The sequence below is a fragment of the Hoplias malabaricus genome, chromosome X2, assembly GCF_029633855.1.
Source record: "Hoplias malabaricus isolate fHopMal1 chromosome X2, fHopMal1.hap1, whole genome shotgun sequence".
Lineage (NCBI taxonomy): Eukaryota > Metazoa > Chordata > Actinopteri > Characiformes > Erythrinidae > Hoplias > Hoplias malabaricus.
In genome coordinates, this window is record NC_089819.1 from 39,708,095 (window position 1) to 39,726,563 (window position 18,469).

An 18,469-nucleotide genomic window follows, 5' to 3' on the forward strand; every position below is an offset into this window, starting at 1 on the left:
ATAATCTATATATAAACTTCTCTCTTTTTTGTGATGCAGTAGGATTTATGGAATGATTTTGCAGTGGTGGAGTATCCCAGGACAGTTTTGATGAGTCAGAATGTTTCCCGACTGTCTGTGCTCCAGGAAGTTTCAAGGTTTTGAGGAATATTTCATGCAAAACAGTTCTTCAGGAAGTGAGTCATGTGGGTATAGACATGGTGATTGGCTGACCCTCCAAGACTGTGATCCTCATCTGTGTACCACTGAGAGAGGGAGGGAGGGAGGTGGAGGTGGCAGGAAGAGAAAGTGGTATACATAAGATAAATAAACAATAAATATTATAACAGCAAAAATGTTTTATTTTACAGAATCACAAGGCAGTTTTAAAGTTCTTTTTGGAGAAATATTAAGAACCTATTAAGTAATAAACAGTATGTAAATATCTACTCATAACTTGTAGATAGCTGACTTGAACTATGTTGGAGGTTAACTTTATAATTGCAACAGTTGCCAGTGTTATACAGCTTTCTTAGACATTGTGCAGTCATCTATAGCACCGGTCTTTATACTGGGCACATTGAGATATAGTCTAAATTAGAAGGCTATAATTTGTAAAATTTGGCAAATGTGGCTTTATATAAATAAAACACTGATATTCTAACTGATTATAAGTGAACATAAGGAATGCATCTGGGCTTTTTTTGCCACATAACAGCCTATGCTAGTAGATGCATGACTGAAAAGATCATTGCAAAGAAATGGTTATATCTGGGGTTAAAACTCAGATAAACGTTTAAATTCATTTACCATTGAATCAAAATCCACTTGTTCATTCACAAGAGCTTTGGAGATCTGAGCAGCTTGCTGGAAGTGGACATTGTCTGAAAAAGCAAAATAATGTCATTGCTTTCTGGTTTTTCTTTTTGAGTTCCTTTTTTAGATGCAAAGAGCCTCAGAACTAGTTTGTAATTCACTCACTTTCATGCATAGTCATGCTCACTCACTAGGGATTGCACCAAGAGGTGCTATTTCCCACATACTATCTCTTATTAAGGCAGGGATTTTCAACCATTTTGGACATCCACACACCTCAGAGTGGATACTTTAAACTTGTGCCCATACCCCAAGACATTCTGTCAATTTATTAGTATATATGTTTTTAATTATTATTATTATTTTTTGTATTTAAATTTAAAATACTGGAGGCAATATGTTTTTCATTTTCTATCTGAATTGACATAAGAAATGTCTGTTTGTGCATCCTCTTCCTTATAAAAATGCCTTCAAAGTCTAATGGACTTTCTATTTCATTTACAAATCTCTGTGAAACCGCCTTAAGGTTGAGACATTTTCACTGTGGCACGCGCAACACTTAATGCTGTGGGGTATTTTATAGTGTGAACCCATTTACCATTTAAATGTGCTTGTGGATCACTTTGCTGAAACATCACAGTCATTTTTGCCACTCCATTCAACCAGTTTATCTTCACTTTTAGACCTAATTTTAAATTCCCAAGCTGGACAACAGCATGTAGTTACGCTTCAGGATGGAGAACCACCGGGGGGGGTCTGTGGTGTGTCCTTGTTCTATAGTCATATCTGGACAGATTGCTCTTAGTGTGGTTCAGACTATACTTAAACACTAAAGTCATTAAAATATTTAAGTCCATCTTTCTAGGATTTAAGCAAAATATCAAGAAGAGTGAAACATTCTGATTACAAAATCAGCTAACAGACTTTTCTACATTACAATGGTTTGCAGAGGTTGGTGCACACCTGGTCAATGTTCTGTTGATTTTAGGATATGTCCTTTACAGGGACTTCTGTACCTTTTAATAAACAGTTGATGAATCTACATAATTCTCTACAATTTATGATGCAATTTGTTTTTTTTTTTTAAATTATTCACTACTGTAACGTCTTACTGTGCAATTTTAGTCATGGCAATTTATTTGTTATAATATACTAAATTGCACTAAAACTTGCTTGGGGTGCCAAAATGTTTGGAAACAACTGTAAGCGCAAGAAAGGAATGTTTGGAGTGATTCATCTTCTGTGTGAACGAGAGATATGGGTTTAGCACAGGCTTGTGGCCCTACATGTGTATGAAAGTGTAAATGTTTATGTGCTGCTGAGCTGATAAATGATTTGAAACAGAAGCCTCACCGTCTGCAGTCCCATGCACCAGGAGGTACTGGACGCTTTTGAAATTCTTGGCTCGGCCTGTCACCGTAGAGTTCTGCACACATTACACCATTTCCTCAAATCAGCACGCTTGTAAATCAGGGTTTATATCTCACAAAGCTGACTCAAACCCTTATTGAAGTCATTTAGGGAAACCTGCTACAATGTGGACATTTACTTACGTCATAAAAGGCCTGGTTTTGTGCTGGAGTCAACATGTAGCGCTCAGTGTAAATAGAATCTGTTAAAGGAAAGGGATAAACATGATATCAACAAAATCCAAATAAACTAGAAAGTAACCCATGGTTTGTAGAAACCTTGCCAGTTTTTCTTCTGAACTGAAGGGTATCAATCAAGAATTTGTGCTTTCCTGCTGCAGTAACAGCCTTTACTCTTCTACAAGATCATCACACTATTGATGTTGGAACATTGCTGATTTTGATGGTACTTACATAGGGCTGGACAGTAATACAATATCAATATATATTGCAATGTAAATGTTTCAGTAACAATGATATTATATTTAAACACATTTTCAATCATTTATTATTCATTATTTGCAACATCTGTCTCTGACAGACATTCATTACAGGGAACTGTCGTCAGTTCAGCACACCCCTGTGTGAAAATATTAATATTAACAAAGCCAAAAGGTTAATGTTTGATGGTGATGTCATGTTTCTTGTTTGTTCTTGGAGTTTTTTTTCTGTGGATTTTATACTGGTCATATCAATACCAGAATTCTACCATATCGACCAAAATTAAGAAATATATCATGATATAAATGTCCAGCCCTACACCAATAATATTGAGGCCATGTGTTGATGTTGGATGGTTTGTTATAAATCATCCCAAATGTATCAGACTATCCATCACTACGGAAGGGAGTACTGAGGGGCTATATGTCCCTTTTGGAGAAGGATTTGTATGGAGCTTGGTGATTTTAGGCTCATGAGCCATTGCTCTACAGCATTTCAGTCAACTGGTCAATGATTTTCTACAGTGATTACACAAGTTGTATGTGCACAGGTGAACACCTGGGTCAGCAATGTGTGCCCCTTAAAGCATATAAATTGTCTTACAAAAAGTGTCTAGAAACTACTGGACATGTTGAGCATGTGCATGGGCAATATTAAATTAATTCCATACCATAATACTCCCATTTAGACACTGGAGCAACAGCCATGCCACATTTGAATACTCCACTCCCTGCTCCTAGAACCATGGAAGTGACGTAACCACCATACGACTGTAAAGCAGTCAATATATCAGTGTCATTATTTTATTGTATGGTAATACAAGGTTAATCAAATATTTGTTAGCTAGACTTACCCAACCCCAAATCGCAATTTTCTCTTTATTGACGTAGCCCAAATTAATAAAATGTCTACCAAAAGGAAGAAACAATATAACATTAGCAAACATACATACATACATACACACACATATATATATATATATAAAATTATTGGCACACTGGTAGGTAGAGCTGAATAAAAAAGGTTATATATATATAACCTATATATATATATACATTTACTTAAATTTACTGTCAGATTTTCTCCTGTTTTAACCTTGGAACCATTTCATAAAACCATGATGTTTATGACTGGCAGCTTTTAGCTGTGTTGTTGCCATGGTAATTGCTGCTACTGTTAGTGGTAACAATAAAAGGAGAGCTTTGGAGGTATCTTTTGTTTGTAAATCATTGTTTGAAAACAAAATGCTTTGGGGATCAGGTTTTTAATGCCAATTTTTTTTACATTCATTATTTAATTTTTTTGTTTTGAGCAATTTGAAAAGTTCCTCATTAAATATGATATTTGGCACATTGTATTTTTGGAAACAGCTTTTTAAAATGTGTATACTTTTTATTAGTAGATTAAAAATGAACAAGAATGAATAGGACTGGATAGGATTCAGACTTTAATATTATTAATTGGCCTACAGGGGGCTCTAAAGATTTACCAAGTCTGTTCTGACCTCATACTGAACACAGAAAATGACCTTGGCCCCAGTTATCTTTGCAATCCCCCAAGATGATACCGATCTATGATGTCCAGACTGAGTTCTTCAACTCTCAACAGTTTATGACTGTGATGACATAAGTGGCTAAATTGAGCACAGTTTCGTACGAAAACACTAGAACTGAAAAAAACACTAACAGTAAGTGTGGGTTTGGAAGGTTCTGGAAAACCACAGAATTTAATGAGATGTAGTCCTCCTACATGGGGTCAAGACTGACACATCTGTTCTGGGTTTGAAGATATTACTCAGCTGTTCACAAAGTCTAAAGCTTCATTCACTGCAGGTGTGATTGGAGGAGGGTATTTACCTGGCTGCAGTTATCTGGTCTTCCACTTCGTAAGTGCCCAGGCGTTTGTATATGGAGTGCATTATTTTATCACCTTGGTAACCACTCCCTCTGCCGTCAAAGCTGGCCACAATGATATTCTCTGTGCTGGCCAGGTACGTGGACCAGTCGATCCGGAACCGGAAATCTGATTTTTGACTGCATGGCCCAGCATAGCTAGCCAAGAGAGATTAACATACAGATCACTGAGTTTGTGTGGCCATCATGACCATATAAGGAACTGCCAGAAAAACTAATCAGCCAAAGCCTTTTATCTCCAATAATAGACAAAGCTGGCAGGTGTGTATGAGTTGCCTTTGTCCGTTTGCCTTTGTAAGCTTTGTCCGATTTGGGAGTTAGAAGGCTTTGGCGATTGTAGGCTCCAGTTTGAGAAGCTGCTGGTGGGTTATTACAACAGTAAAGATTAATAATAAACTTATTATAAGACTTAAGTGTGATGTCATGTTGGTGTATTTCAACTGCTAAATAAAAAAGGTTCATAGGCCAAAATCTAATAGGTTTGGAATTGTTTTGTTTACCACAGGATATCAGTGATTTACAAAAATCCCATTAATCATTCTTATACAGGAAACCTCTTATATGGGCCTGAGCCTGATAAAAGCATGACACAATACTTTGCACCTATGCAAAGGGCATGCAATTTTTTTTTAAATAATTACCTCAAACCATGTCAGATTAGGATGTTGAATTAAGAATCGATGTCATAGACTATAATTAACCACTACACCATTCCACACACCACATTAATTAATTTATTAATTTATCATTCATTCATTGTCTGTAACCGCTTATCTAATTCAGGGTCGCGGTGGGTCCGGAGCCTACCCAGAATCATTGAGCGCACCTGGAGGGTGTGCCAGTTCTTCACAAGGTGACCACATTAATTCTTTTCAATGAATTCAAAGACTAGAATATTCACTTAAAAGCTGTAACTAAAATTTAGGCGTGGATTCAAAGAGAGAAAAAAATATGTAAATAACTTACACATCAATAAGCAGAGGATATTTTTTTGACTTATCAAATTTGGGAGGAAGGATCATCTGGTACCACAGGTCTGTGAAAGAGGATTTGTAGACAGTTAGCCACAGCATATGAATGAATGAATGAATTAATTAATTATTCAAACCATAGACACAGGTGAAAAGATCTTATTGTAGCCTCACCGAACTCTCCAATCTTCAGAGTGCCATGTGTAATGCTAGGCATGGCAAAATCCTGTAGAATGGATTCCAGGTTTTTATTGTCCTCCAAAACCTTGATCTCTGAAAATAATAAATAGGATGGGAGCATTTTTTAATAATGTCCATGAACATATTTTGGGTATAACACATGACCATGGCCACCAGGCTCAATACCAAGCACTAACCAGAGTGGTAAAGCCTCAAGTATTGGGTAATGGCATGGAATTGTGTTCTTTGGAGTGACAGAGCTCCATCCAGTACTTTTGGGAGGACTCTGTACATGATATTATTTATATTTATGTGACTGAATGCAAAAAAAACCTCACAGCAATATTCTGAAAGCTAGTGTGAATGAGGAACAAAATCCCAATTAATGTCCTTTATATATTGGATCAGCACACACTAGTGTATGTATGTGCATTGTGATTGTAAGAGGTTTAGCGAGTCTTTGTACCTGAGCCAGGCCCTCGACTGTCTCTCAGAATGTATAGAGGGAGCCCAGGACCTAAAAATACAAAAAACAAATTAATATTCATTAATTGTTTCATTTTTTGTAACCTTTTTTTTATCCTTTCATGATTGTGTTGGAATCACTGGACGCAAAGCAGAAACACAACCTGGATATAAGGATTCCCCTTATCACAGGTCAAAACTCGCTCACGCAGTCACTCACACACTCTCAACTATGGACACATTTTGAATAACCAATCCACCTACCAGCATGAGTTTTGGACTGTGGGCCCTAGAGCTGTGTGAAAGTGACTCTATCTGCTGCGAAACTGTGCTGCCCACAAAGCAATATTTCATGCATTATTCAATACCAGTAAGAAACAATCACATCAGAAACAACACATTCACCAAAATTCAATGTGGTTTCAGGCAAAAGACGATGAAAATAAAGAAATAGTTTCTTTATTTTTTCATACCTATCGTACAAGGAATATTTTCTGTTGTGTGCATTTACCAGGCCAAATTGACCAAGTCTATTTAACACCACAAATTAGAATTTCAAGAGATTCAAATATTTTCACAAGTGGAGCTCAGAGAAGACAAAGAATCAATGTGCTCTGAAGATCCCTACTGTTCTTCAAAGCAGGTGCTCCCATGGGGCACGTTTAAAATAAGTGGTATATTCGGACCACTAGGTGTCAGTAGAATGGCAGCTTTCTAAAGATATTTAAGTACTGGCCTGTGGGAGAAATAATTCTATGGGGAATTCGTCTTCACCTGAGCAGTCCATTCTGTAGTAGGTGCCTTCAGTGCTGAAGTAGGCAGAGTTATATTTGCATCTGTCCTCATTCAGAGTGCAGGTGAGACACATACGATCAGAGTGAGTAGATCCTTGTATAGATATTCTGCAGAAAAATACATGAAACTCAATTTATATATATATATGCCACAAATAAAACATACCAAGCTTGAATTAATTGTATTTAACAGGTAGATTACTTCACATTTTAATTATTTTTTTGTAGATGTTTCCTTGGTAATTGTAAGCTTTTACTGATAATTAAGTGGCAATTTGATGGATTATAATTGATTATATTGATAAGTAAGTAGCAAAAGAAAGCTAGAAATTACTCATCAGGTATCATTGTTATAAACGAAACACATACTGCAATATCCCAGTACATCAATAAATTTAGCATCAATGCAGCCCAAATAAAAAATTAATTGAACCTCAGAATACCTCTAAATACAGAGCAGTGAATGAATGTGTGAGAACTAGGGGAAACTTACTTATAAACATTTCTCTGTCCTGGGCTGCTATTGTACTCAGTACTCACAAAATATCTGCACAGATCAAAGGTAAATGTATAAGCATAAAATGTTACAGATATTAAAACACACAAAGATTAAAATTTAATGTGCACAACAAAACAACCCAGTGGGTCATTGATTATGATTATATAAAAAAAACATTATTTCTGTATGTATTTTCTGGAGAAAGCATACATTTTCTTAACTTTTAATTCAACATTAACACATAGGTAAAATCTTAACATAAACATAGATATAGATGAAGAAAACATCTAGTAGCTCAAATATCAGAATTAACATCTTTAATAAAGTACATACTTACATCACATGATTTGTCACCTTGAGGATGCTACTGACCTCCCACAGACCTGATGTTATAGGTATTATAGTGTTCTAGAAAAAAAAACCCATAGTGTTCTGAAACATGTTGGGAGCATAACCTCCATGAAGTGTAGCAGTGAATATTTTTGAGCGGTTATTCATCAGAACAATTAAAACATTTATTTGAATCATTGTCTCTGATGAATCAATGCCTTTGTTTTCAGTGGCAAAGTGCAGAAAGTAAGTTAAAATGTAAGAGCAGTTTCTCTGCTCTTTGGCCTTGCCTCTGAGAATGGTCACTTCCTATTGTGAAATTTTATGGATTTCATGCTTCTATAAAAGACATGTGACTTGGCAAAAATATGTATAGTATGAGTGTTTTAATCCCATTGACTGTAAAAACATTGATAAGAAAAAGGCACTCACTCCGTTAAAGTGATGAAGATGCTTAAAGCCACTTGAGTCGCTTGTGATGTAATAAAAGCTAGATCCATCTGGCCGAAAAACGGGATCACTCGGGGAAAACTAGAGGGAAAATATTTATAGTATTAGTTACAGACAGTGAGTGAATTTTTTGTCCATATGTGGACAAAGGGATATGTTAGTTTTAGTTAACATTAGGCTGGGGAGCTCCAATGGTGATTGTGATGCAGATGTTTCAGTATTTTGCCCATTTAATGCTCTTGTGGCTGATGACAGTCAAATCCTTACAATAATGTGGTTCCCAGAGGAATACAAGCAGTTGCTGTAACAAAGGGGGGACTAACTCTTTTAATTCTGACTAATTATGAATACTTCTTGTTTAAGATTATACAATGGGCGCAAGCTTACATTTTTGGCAATGTAGTGTACAATATAATACCACAGTTGAAATATTGGTAAATATTATTCTCAGTAATCAGGAGACTTATCAGAAGGATAAAGAATTTATATAAATAGTTATACAAATAGAAAGAAAGAGAGAAGTGGAGCAATACATACTCGTCCAACCCACCCTGTGCTGCTTGTCACATTTATCCCCTGCAAAATGCAAAAATGCATAGTTACAAACAAACCAACTGAATACATATTCACTACAACGAGTTTTGTGTTTGATAACATGAATAAATTAAGTTGATTAATTATTTGGCCATTTTTTGACATACTAACTATTGCTAATAAATCCAAGACCAGAATCTGGATTCAAGATCTGATGGAAATTATTAAGTATTGGGTCTAGCTTGATATAAAATGTTCCATTAAATCAGATTATGGTGACTGGAAAACAATACCGTGGTTTCTCTCCAAATGTCACCATTGAGTTCATAAAGCTGCAGAATCACATAGTTCTGTGTCCTGTTTTGCCACTGGACTGCAATGCTTTCATTCGTTGCCCAGGTAACCGTGCTCAGGTAGTGCTCTCTACAGAAAAATAACATATGGATTCAGGAAAAAAATAATTCTGCACTGTACTGTCATTTGCTATTTTGACCCAGGTCAACCCACATAGAAGACTCACTTTTGGCACTTTTTGTTCAGATATGGCATTGGTATGCTGTGTCTGTCATGAGCCAGAATTAGCTTGGCTTTCTGGACATGTTGTGTGTGCTGTACGTGGTCCAATTCTCATGCCAACTCTTCCGGATTTGACCCAGTATCACTGCATGTAAGGTAGGAACACACCCTGGAGGGAACGGCAGTCCTTCTCAGGGTGACACACACTCATACCTATGGACACTTTTGAACTGCCAATCCACCTACCATGTGATTTTTCGACCATGGGAGGAAACCGGAGCACCCGGAGGAAACCCACATGGACACTGGGAGAACACACCAAACTCCTCACAGACAGTCACCCAGAGCAGGATTTAAACCCACAATCTCCAGGTCCCTGGAGCTGTGTGACTGGGACACTACCTGCCATTATTCAATGCCAAATGTGGGCCATAGGAGAAATGCAGATGTGTCACACTTGTGCGAAATTTGTGCCAAAAATTCTTTGCAATCTGAAACGTGAAAACATGTTCTATAAAAACACACATCCTGTGCAATTGTTTAACTTTTAGAAATTTAATATTGGAATTGTGGTAGAAAAATGATAGCTTGTATGGAATAGTAAACATGAGACTTACTTTCTAAAACGTGCACATATTATAAAACATATTTACCCAGCTCTTAGAGCTTCTGGCACCACAACCTCCATAATTCTAGACACATTTGTAGTATCAGCTACAAACAGGCGCACTGTTGGGTTCGGTGTTCCTGGCTGGAAATAAAAATGTCATTCAGAGGGGAACAACTATATAAGATCTCAAATCAGAAAGTCCAGGAATAGCACCATAGTAATCCAAGAATTAACATAGTTAGCTTACGACCAAAAATTAGTAAACTACACTATATATTTTTTTAAAAGGATTATTGCAGTTTTTATAATGGGCATCTCCTGAATGAATATAGTTATGCTCCATAGAGCGGGTTCCCACATTCATGCTTAAAATAAGTCACTTATACACCCAGGCCACTAGGTGTCACCTTTTTCATTTTAATCTTGCTCTGAGACCTGTGAATCCAGCCGCTGTCTCTTTTCGAACTGCCATGACTTACACAAATAGAACTCCTTGTGCTCAGATCTGTTGCATTAGCTAACAGGTTCTACAATAGTCAGTATTGTGCTTGTGTGATGGGATTAGAGGAGAGCAACATATCCACCCAGTGAATGTGGCCAGTTATGCTCTCTAGGACTTCCAACTCACAAGGTATTGAACCAGCCATGTCTCATTGACAGAGCCAATGTTTATACAGCTGCACCACTCAGGATATCTTAGGTGTCAGTTTAACAGCAGTTTGATAATGAGGATAAGAATCATTGAACAAAATGTCTGATGGTACTTTTAAAAGGAATTTTCCACTATTCTACATAATTAAATCACTGAGGGGTAAACAGAGTCATTGATAGTGGTTTGAGCGAGATCTTGATGAATCATGGGAAAACTAGAAAAGAGGAACTCCCCTTTTAATCTGAACTGAACTCTGAAATGGTCACACAAGCAGTGTTGTTATTGGTTATTACTGATTTTTATCTGTTTATGTCTTACTTTAGGATATGGGATGATGACTGTTTGTGGGTATTGACCCACACCGTACCACGAGTATTCAATGGCGTGGACACTGGTGTCGTTAAACTCTGCAAAAGCCAAGTATCTCCCCGTAGGAGACCACCACAGAGCATGGTTTGTGGAATACATCTCCTCTGTGTATCAAAAAAAATTATATATTATAAATTATATATACATACACACACACACAAATATAAAGGGTTTCTTAAAGGAGCAATGTTTTTTTTCCACCAAATGTAGCAAAAGAATATTTATTATAATGTTTATTAAAAATATATATATTTTTTAATTTATGTATTCTTTTTTTTTATTTTTGCTATGTGCAACTTAAGATGAAAATCAAAACTGCTTTGTATTTTCTTGAAGTTTATTGTGGGGTATTGTCCAAAACATGGGGAATCAGAATCAGCAGCTAATCAAATATGTCTGGTCAGAACTAACTTATGTAGTTAGCTAGGTCCTTGTTTTATGTGAACATGTGTTATTTACCTTCATACACCCAGTCAGGAATGCCATTCAGGATTTGGTTATGAGCTCCATTAAATGTCACTTGCTGTGATGATGAGCTGGGGCTGGCCTTCACATAAACATTATAATCCCATACATATGCCTGGAGAAATTAATGTTATACCAGATTAGTCCCTGAATGAACCAGTTTATAGTCCATTTTCAACCCTGGCTTAGTACAGAATCTCTGACTCATCCAGGACACTAGAGGTGAGTATAATGGCTGATTCATAACATAAAGAAGATTACTTCTTGAAGTATAAACGGCACCTTTCTAAAGTAATCTCGGTGAAGAAATAATATATGCCTCGGACATGCACTGCATGATGATCTGTGCCTCCTTTTGTAGTTAGCTTTGCTCCCTATTGTCTACAAAAGGAGCTTTGCATCTTAAGCATCAACATTTATATATAACTAAATGGTAATAAATCTTTAAATAAGTGAATTTACCTTTGAATAAAACAAGTGTAAGAATATTTTATGTTTATTAAACTATTTGTATATTATATATACGGTGGCACAGCAGGTAGTGTCGCAGTCACACAGCTCTAGGGACCTGGAGGTTGTGGGTTCAAGGCCCGCTCCGGGTGACTGTCTGTGAGGAGTTCAGTGCGTTCTCCCTGTGTCTGCGGTTTCCTTCGGGTGCTCCGGTTTCCTCTCATGGTCCAAAAACACACGTTGGTAAGTGGATTGGCGACTCAAAAGTGTCCATAGGTGTGGGTGTGTAAGTAAATGTGTATGTGTGCCATGCTGTGAAGGACTGGTGCCTACCTGGACCTCTCATATATATATATATATATTACCCTTTAATTAAGTGATTTTATGTAGTAAAAATGTCTTATTCCATTAGCAGATTGGCTTGTTTAAAGTTTCTTAAAAAGAAGTTAATAATTAAAAGCTAAATATTTGCCAATAAGCGAATTGTTCTGAATAAAACCACATACATATATAAATGTCCAGAAATAAGTTGAACAATCTAGTAATATCGTTACAATAATCACATAATGGGAAATTTTAGATATATTGAATGTTTAAGAAGTTTTAGCCTTCAAAGAGAATATTACTGCAGTGTACTGAGACTGTGTAAGTGTATGTAATAATCTGATAAGTGTATGGTGCTGTGGAACTAAAAGTAACAATTACACGGCACTACGCAGGTACAAACAATAAACAGAAATCATAGATGGTGTTGATAACAAGGCTGTAATTCTGAGAGAAAGATAAAGCACTGTCAGCGCAAAGTGAGATAAATCCTAGGTGGAACAGTGATAAAAATGTTAATCTGATTTGTATTACACCACAGCTATAAACATCTAGAAAGGCCAGATGAGGCTAAGCTGTCTGAACATGTGTAGACACCCAATAAATTCGTAAATTCAGATATTCAAAGAGCTCAATTTTGCATTAAATTTGTACAATTTGGGGCAGCAGCACATGAGCCAATGTTAACATGCCCAATGCCAGTCGTTGGCTAGAGAAATATAAAGACACAGCACTGCGCAACAGTGAAGCCCCTTTTAGTACCATTGGCATCAAACATTTATACCTTACCTTACTCAAGCTCCTGTGGCTGAATGCCATCAGATGCCATTCATTTATTCATTGTCTGGAACCACTTATGCAGTTCAGGGTCACGGTGGGTCCGGAGCCTACCCAGAATCAAGGCAGAAATACACCCTTTGGGTGCCAGTCTTTCACAGGGCAACACACACACACATACACTATGGACACTTTTGAGTCGCCAATCCACCTACCAACGTGTGTTTTTGGACTGTGAGAGGACACCAGAGCACCCGAAGGAAACCTACGCAGACTTGAACCCACAACCTCCAGGTCCCTGGAGCTGGGTGAGTGTGACACTACCTGCTACGACACAATGCCGCCCGTCATCAAACATCAATGTTCCAAAATCTAGCCTAAACCAGAGTACTCCCAATTAATAACCTTCCATTCAGAGGAAACACTGGGTAAACAGGTGTCCAACAATGCTTGACCACATAGTGTATGAATTAAAGAAACCTGATGACTCACCAGTTTGTGGCCAGCAGGAGACCACTCAAGATACTGCACTTCATGTGGGATATCTGAGTTGATAAAAGTCCTAAAGGTAGAGGAAAATGCTATAATGTTTTTTATAACAGTGATCTGTTAGTATTAAAATTAAGATAATAACAATATGACAGTATTATAGCCATTTACAGCTATTTGATAAACAACATATCATATTTTTTCCTCAAAGTATTCATATCTTTTTTGGTTAATGATATGTGCAAAAGCATACTGACAGGCCTTCTAATCAGTAAATTATACTACCTTTAAAACTGACACTGCTTGGACACAGCTTTGGACACCAGAATGGGACACTCTGGAGCAGCTGTGTATGAGCCTAAGGATCTAACGATTAATGCCAAGCATCTGCTGGAGTTGTGTAATTCCCCCATTGTTTTTAAGCAGTGGAACTGTATTCTCTATGGTGATAAAGCTCCATTATATATCGCTGATATGTGTAGGATCAATACCTGACCTGAAAAATGCTACAAGCAGTAGAAAGAAACCTTTCTCAAAAAAGCATGAAGTGTTACTGCAGCCCTGTTCTCCTTTTTAGACGGAATGTCAGAAAAGCAGGTGCCTACATACTTTTGGACATATGAGTTATCATCAATACTTTTTACTAGAGCCATAGACAATACTGACTCATTCTCACGGTCGTAGATGTGGTAGGATGCACTGTAGGAATGTCTCCAGAGCTGAGGGAAGACAGATAAAAGATCCTGAGTATATATTTGTAAAAGATTACTATAAATAAAAAACTGTATAAATGTGTCTGCTTTAAACACGATGTTATATGTACAATTTAAAATGTGTTAATTACTAAAAATAACATACTGTTTATTAAATGGGTCATTTAGATCAGGGAGCTGTTATTGATTAAATTTCTCTATAGGTTGACAGATTGCTTGTATTATTTCCTTAATTATATGGGAGTTTACTGTAATTTGTAAGAAAATATTACTTCTGTATACATCTGAGTGCAGTGATATTATCCATATTTTGTTCGTAGCATATTAAAGGAACACTTTATAATATTTTTACCTTAAAATTACAGCTTCATTGTGATGCTTCACTGACCTCTAATAGGGACAACAGAGTCTCTTCCAATGCTACTCCAGGCTCTGCACTGGAGAAACTACACTATGTAAATTTTGAAGGAGGGTGGGAATCAACCCCACTCCCTTCCCCTTCATTTCAGTACAGTGCTGTAAAAATGAATTACACTAGGGGGATCCCCAGGAGCAAAAAACCCAAATTTTACATAGTGTTCCACTAATATGAACAAATGAAAACGAGCTGCCAGATATTTTGCCATTATTGTTTTTTTTTGCAGTGTACTTTACAGTAATTAAAGCGATATCTGACCTTTGTATAGTTACTCAGGAAACAAACAAACTTGCGATCGGCCGACACCATGTAATCAAAGGCCTCGACTTGATCCTGCGATTAACAGATGAGCATGTTTACAAAAAGAAAATTAACACACACTGATGTATTAGCATGTTCTTCTGAGACTGTCTTACAAAGATCTGGCGACTGAGGAAATCTTGTCCATTCTCTGAAGAAACATTGAACAGATAAACTGACCCCACTGGAGTCTTATGGAGGTATTCATCATCTATGAGATATATGAGAAATCTATGATTAGCAAAAGCAAATTTGACGGTACTGCTAAGCTTGAAATTGGATGTAAATTTTGACGAACAATTATTATCTGCAAAATTATTGTGATAAGCATTTCAGGTATAAAGTTCAGGTAGAGAAAAGTGGTCAAACAGCTTAACCTTAACCATAAAATATAGTTCGTCATGTTAAATATATATATATATATATATATATATATATTTTTTTTTTTTTTATGTGAAATGGGTGTGTTCATGGGTGTGTGTGTCTGTGTATGTGTCCAGATATTGTTTGAGCGTTAGTAAAAGAATGTTTTCTCACCTGAGAGCCAGCGAAGGTTGTAGGATCTGGCTCTGATGCTGCTGTTAAAGTAGTCATTCATAGTAAAGGTCCTCTGGGATCCTTCTTTCTTTTCTGGAAGCAGACACACACACACACACACATGCTCCTTTCAGCTATGGTACATTGAGTGTCCTCAAAATTTCAAACAAGATATTTAGGCTTAGGCCTAAATGCAGCTGCCCCAGCCAATCCAATATAATTATATATATTTCTAGTGAGATATACTGTTGGGTAGAGGCAGAGGTAATAACATAGGTCAGGTTTCACAGATGTAAAAGATTTGTCATATGACTTTTCTTTTTGTGCAGTGAGAGAGAAAATATATTCTGTAATTGGGCATTATGTTCCATGTCTAGGAATTAGTACACACTAATCCATTTTGACCAAGGATCCTTAATGTGTGCATAAATTGAGGGCCACCCAAGGGTTAAAGAAGGTTATCTTGGACTTATACAGTTTCTCACATTTAAATACTATGAAGAAAGCATGACTCAAAGTTCAAAGTGCACTTATGTTCAGACACAGCAAATAAGTCATCCTTAAACAGGGATTAGGCTGGGACCATGTGAACACAATAAAGGGGAAAATACATCACTGTCCAGCCTGGTCATTATGGAGCCAATCAGACCCACTGCAAACCTAAAATGACCTAACTCAATTTCATTCAATAAAACAATAAAAACAACTGCTAACACTTTCACAAGAGTCTAGTTTCTTGCATAACACATTCAAGTGTGTGGAGTTTGGCACTGGCCAAGTGATCAGTTTTGTAATTTTCTGAACACATTTCCAACATAGAACGCACACTGATTATACGCTAATGCTAAATAAAACAAAAAATGGTGCGTACACTTAAATTTAACCGTAGATTTTTTTTTTGTTTGTTTAATTTTGTTAAATAGAAATAATTCCTTAAAATGTGCAGAAATATGCACACATTCTCTCTAATGATTTTACTACACGGTATGAAACAACAATTATACTAAACCTATTTTAAACAAAGCCGTTCTCATACACTCTCAGAAAATTTGTCACTGTGGTGATACATTTTGCTGTCACTGGTGGTAGTGGTACACTCCCTGGTACATATTCTGTTCCTCTAGTGAACATAATTGTGCATTATTCTATATTAATTGTAGATTTTTAAGATGTGTTGATTCCATACACTTATTTCATCTACAGGACCCATATTATATTCTTTTACTTTAAACATTTCTCCAATGAAAGTTTACAGATATTCACCTCTCCTAAGATAATGTCATGTACCTTTAGGGAACACAACTAGACTTTCACACCACTGTTGTAACTTTAAAGGTGCATTTACACTGTTTGTGCCTTTAGTGACAATAATGTACCAGTACAGTATCTTTTTCCTCTGGGAGTGTATGACTGGGCCCAAACTATGGAGCCTAAAACTGGTTTATTCGGGGACTGTCAAAGCATTTTCATTCTTTATCTCTTGTAAGGTCTTGTAGAGAATGTTTAAAAAATTAAATAATCCATCACTCTCAGTATGGCTTGCTGCTTTTGGAGGTAAACATAATGACTTGGCCCTTTAAATGTGACATTTACAAAGAATACGTTGCAATAGAGCTGCTGAACATTATTACATACCATTTAGAAATATAGCTGTTGGTACAGCAATCAAAGTGACCACAACAGCCACCCCTAGGACAGCGAGGACAATCTTCCAGGCATTCTGAAAATGAAAAAAAAAAGAAAAACATACAGGCTATTGGGCAAATAAGTATAAGGAACACACTACGATTTCTTAGTTTACCACGGGTCTGTGTCAAAGTTGTGGCATGCTGTATGTATGCTGTTAAATGACAGATGTACTACTCTCACAAAGTGCCCCAAAGCCTGTCAAACTAGTTTAGCACAGAGCTGCACGTAACCGTATTCTGTTTGGCGACGATGAATGTCGCGTGCGTAAAAGTCAATGGAGCGTATACTAACCATTCCCGACTCACGAGCAGATTCAAAGTGAGAGGAAAAAAACTCCACGCGACGACCGGTTCCTTCCTCTTCACAGTTTTCTGCAGGATGTTTAAAGAAAAAAGAAAGGGAAGGGGAAACATAAGCAGTTTTAGTGAATTTGACCGTTCGCGTTAAATATTAGCTCGCGTGAAGCTGTAAAAAACGGGGACACAATCAAATCACCACGGATTAAAGTTCATGTAAAGGCACGTTATCCCAAGACAAAACACACACAAATGCGCGCGCGCGCACCCCCCCCCCCCCCCACACACACACACACACAGACCTGCAGCCAGCGCGCGCATGAGACACTCTTGCTGACTCTCATTGGTGTCAGTCCTGCTGCTGCATCATTTTAGATTTTAAAAGCGATGTGTTGAACTGAAAGCTGAAAATGGCGCACATGCTGCAGTTTGTCTGGAAACATTTCGCTCGCCTCGCTTTTTCCACTTTCACGAGCTACTTCGTGAGAGCTGCGCTCGTGCAGTTGTGCAGATTAGTTTCGAGTTTTTTTTTTTTTTTTACCGCGACGTCTGGTTATTTCGAGTGGAAGAACTACCCTTTGTTTACATTCCATAGATCAGATATTGGCAACAGAGTTTGTTAGTTTGTTAGTTTGTGTTGTCACGAGCTGATTAGACACAGCAGTGTTGCTGGAGTTTAAACTGAAATACCCAAATAATACCTTCACTGTGGTGGTTCTAACCATTGAAGGGCAATAGATGGTGTACAGTCAGTAATTTTAGAACTACAGTGTGATCCTGTATATTCAGAGAGAATAGACATTGGGTGTGGAAACAAAGAAGGCAATGATATGTCTGATACACACACACACACGTACAAAATACAAATATACATACACCATAGCACTCGACATTTCAATTCAATTTCGGACACATATTTTAATAAACTATATGTTGATATAAGAGACAAAAAGAGTCCCACGGTTCTGCTCCTGTTATCCATTTTTATCAGTTCTGCTTACCATATATGTTCACCTTGTGGTTCTAGTTACAGTCCATCTGTTGCTCTGAATACTTTGCTAGCCCCCTTTCACCCTGTTCTTT

At 37.1% G+C, this 18,469-nt stretch overlaps 1 protein-coding gene across 1 annotated transcript; it reads right to left on the reverse strand.

Moving 5' to 3' along the window:
- Positions 1 to 108: 108 nt before the first annotated feature.
- Positions 109 to 17,492, reverse strand: LOC136676460 (dipeptidyl peptidase 4-like). Its single transcript, XM_066653510.1, has 26 exons — positions 17,382 to 17,492; positions 17,037 to 17,121; positions 15,402 to 15,494; positions 14,981 to 15,075; positions 14,823 to 14,897; positions 14,100 to 14,152; positions 13,437 to 13,506; positions 11,388 to 11,508; positions 10,878 to 11,032; positions 9,951 to 10,048; positions 9,075 to 9,204; positions 8,785 to 8,823; positions 8,230 to 8,328; positions 7,805 to 7,875; positions 7,462 to 7,515; positions 6,949 to 7,076; positions 6,176 to 6,226; positions 5,704 to 5,802; positions 5,525 to 5,594; positions 4,502 to 4,696; positions 3,499 to 3,553; positions 3,316 to 3,415; positions 2,349 to 2,407; positions 2,149 to 2,221; positions 790 to 863; positions 109 to 245 (listed from the first exon to the last, which is right to left on the reverse strand). The coding sequence occupies exons 1-26, from the start codon at positions 17,382 to 17,384 to the stop codon at positions 153 to 155; spliced, it is 2,238 nt and encodes a 745-aa protein (XP_066509607.1). The 5' UTR covers positions 17,385 to 17,492; the 3' UTR covers positions 109 to 152.
- Between the last annotated feature and the right edge of the window lie 977 nt (positions 17,493 to 18,469).

Excerpts from the sequence above, each read along its gene's own strand:
- LOC136676460 (XM_066653510.1), bottom strand. Across the intron at positions 15,495-17,036 it reads AACAGCTATATTTCTAAATG|AAAAGAAAGAAGGATCCCAG; the intron begins GTATGTAATAAT and ends GTCTGCTTCCAG. Across the intron at positions 11,033-11,387 it reads TCCTGACTGGGTGTATGAAG|AGGAGATGTATTCCACAAAC; the intron begins GTAAATAACACA and ends TTTGATACACAG.